This window comes from Kryptolebias marmoratus, linkage group LG3 (genome assembly GCF_001649575.2).
Source record: "Kryptolebias marmoratus isolate JLee-2015 linkage group LG3, ASM164957v2, whole genome shotgun sequence".
Classification (NCBI taxonomy): domain Eukaryota; kingdom Metazoa; phylum Chordata; class Actinopteri; order Cyprinodontiformes; family Rivulidae; genus Kryptolebias; species Kryptolebias marmoratus.
The window spans coordinates 12,802,571-12,805,358 of NC_051432.1; the positions used below are offsets into that span (position 1 = coordinate 12,802,571).

The following is a 2,788-nucleotide window of genomic DNA, read 5'->3' on the forward strand; positions in this document are numbered from 1 at the left end:
GTTTTTTTTTTTTTTGGGGGTTTTGGGGGGGTCGGTTGGTTCTGCTGCCGCGCAAAGTGCCTCCTGCTGAGGCCACATGAAGGTAATTAGTCGGTCCCTGCGGGTGTCCCGCCACCACCGTCTTTATCGGCACTGAGGTTACCAAAAAAACATGGCTCGCAGAACAATGACTCAGTCGGGACAGGAGGGAGGCCATCAAACGGTCAAATCAATTTCAAATTGTCCCAATTTTTGTTCTTAAACATGTGTCTTTAGATACACAAAAGTGCACAATTTGTTGTGGCATTTATAAACTGATTTTTTTTTTGAGAACTTAAATGAATAAAATTAAAAGACATAAGAAAGAAGCTGCATGGCAGGGAAGAGTCTGAATGTGTAACATTAACATAAAGACACATTTAATCTGATATGCTCAGAGAGGAAAGGTTAGTTGCCAAGAATGTTTTTGCAAAAAAAAAAAAAATGGTTTCTAGTTTGAAATACCACAAACAAAACCCCCCCTGCTGATACAGAATCAACACATGAACACTGGTCTGGCCCAGGAGGTGGTGATTGTTACCAAAGAAAACATGTGAACACGGTGAAGAAGGATAAAGTTTGGCCTCACAGGATGAAAAAAAGGAGGCGAGGTAGAGAGGCTGAGCTGACGTACCTGCTGGGACATTCTGTAGAGGAGGTTGCTGTCAGTGCTCTGCTGCTGCCATGTCCCCATGAAGCCCGGCTGCTCAGCACTAGGCGGTCTGGTGCTGAACTGCATGGAGCTTTCGCCTGCTCCCTCAGCGCCGCTGCTGCTAACAATGCTAATGCCACCCAGAACACTTCTGCTACTGCTACTGCTGCTGCTGCTGCTGCTGTGACTACAGGAGGGGATGCAAACGCCAGCTGTGCCGGTGGCTCCGTTACCCTGGGCTGGGGGAGACCTGGGCGGCTCCAGGTGGTCTTTGCTGGGCTCTGGTGGGACTGTGTCGCACTCGCTGCCTCTCACATCCAACTCTGCCTCCTTGGACTTAGACAGAAAAAAAAAAGAGGGAGAGAAAAGGGAGGGAGAAAAGGGAGGGCGAGAGGGATGTAGGAGTGTGAAGGAGGAGAGAAGGAAAAATAAGTCAGCGAAGGTGGGTTCTGTTAGGGTCGTGTTGAGGATAACAAGGAGAGGGGGAGATGGAGGAGTCGATCTGTGTCAGTGGTTTTCCTGGCAGCTCTGGTGGCAAAGCAAGGTGTGTGTTTGGAGTTTAATTCTCGTGAAGACAGAGAGCGGAGAGATGAATTTCTTCGGGGGGGGGGCTTGTCTTGGACAGGGGGAAGATGAGCGCATCGTTTGAGGTGAGGAGAGGGGGGATGATGGGGTAGAAGGATGGAGGTGGAAGGGCACGGGTGAGCGGTACGAATGGAGTAAAACAAAATAAATGTTTCAGGGTGTTATGTGAGTGGAGCGAGAAGGTTTTTTTTTGTTTGTTTTGTTTTGTTTTTTTTTGCTTTAATCCATCCTGTCAGTCATTCTCCACTCAAACATGGACTCAAGACAGACCCACTTCCACTCAAACAAACACAGTGGAGAACATGCTGTCCTGCCCACGCATTCAGTCACACTGAAATAATTCTGGAACGCTTAAAGAAAAGTGCAAAAAGTTACTGTGGGAGCTGTCATCAGCACACTCACAACATACAGAGGAATTCTAGAAACAAGGAGAAGTTTGTGAAGTTGATAAATTATCTTTTGTTCAAATGAAATTCTGCAAGATTAAAAATTCAAATAAATCTGAGTCAGAGATAACAGAACCAACTGCAAAACATCAAACTAAAATTTAACCAAAAAAGAGGGGAAAATGAGAATTTAAAGAGGTGAGCCAATAAGAAGCACGGACGTCTCTTACCATCAAATCTGTGCCTGTCCCAGGAAAGTGAAGATGAAGTGTGAGAGTGAGCCACCAGCTCTCCGGCTCTCCCTGCCACCCGCTTCTCTCCCTGCCTCCTTTTTTCTTTCTCTCTCTGAGTGACTCGGTCCCTCTCCCGACGTCCTCGCCGCTGCCTGTCCTCCCTCTTTTTCCTCTCCCCCTGCTCCACTCTCTCTCTCTCCCTCTCTCTCTCTCTCTCTCTCTCTTTCTCTGACTCCTCTGTACTCCGCCGCAGCCACGAAGGAACTGAGTCGAGCACCGGAGAGGGTGTGTGTGTGTGTGTGTGTGTGTGAGAGAGAGCGAGTGACTGGAGTGTGGAAGAAAGAGTGTGTGTGTCAGGCCAGTACGGGCTCAACTGAGTCAACTGTGCCGCTCCACTCTGAGATGCTCAATGACACTGTGCTGCACACACACACACACACACACACACACACATACACACCTCCTCTGCTCGGGGCAGGAAGGTGGGGGCATCGGTGAGCCATAGAAAGAGGAGGAGGGGAGCGTTTGTCCCCCCCTGCCTTATTACCATTTGCGCTGCGAGTGGAGGGCACATCTCAGAGCAACTTACTGTAGTTCCCCTGCGGGACCATCCTGCCACACACACACACACAGTACTTTACAAAAATAAGCTTGTTTTATTACTTACATTTAAAAAAAACTACTTTTTCCTCACAAGTCTCTTTATTCAAAACATAAAACACAGGTGCAAAAAAAGAGACTTGTCACATCTTTTAAAAAACTCTGCAGCCTTTTGTCTGATTTCATCCCCTTCCTCTAATGAAGGACTAATGGAACGCGTGCAATCTGCCACCACCAGCCTGCATATGAACGCGCTCGCTCACAAGCACCTCCTCTCCCCTCTCCTCCTCCTTCTCCTCCTCCTCCTCCTCCTC

At 48.2% G+C, this 2,788-nt stretch overlaps 1 protein-coding gene across 4 annotated transcripts in view; it reads right to left on the reverse strand.

Moving 5' to 3' along the window:
- The window catches only part of bnc2 (basonuclin 2), a 168,706-nt gene that overhangs the window by 92,107 nt on the left and 73,811 nt on the right, over positions 1-2,788 (reverse strand). For 2 of the 4 annotated variants that reach the window (XM_017406497.3, XM_017406529.3), the window contains exon 2: positions 653-1,006. The exons of 1 other annotated variant lie outside the window; for it this stretch is intronic. In XM_017406497.3, coding sequence (XP_017261986.1) covers positions 653-1,006 — 354 coding nt within the window. Of the gene's footprint in view, positions 1-652; positions 1,007-1,871; positions 2,508-2,788 lie in introns of those variants that run through there. One more of the 4 variants, XM_017406508.3, reaches the window with a different exon arrangement.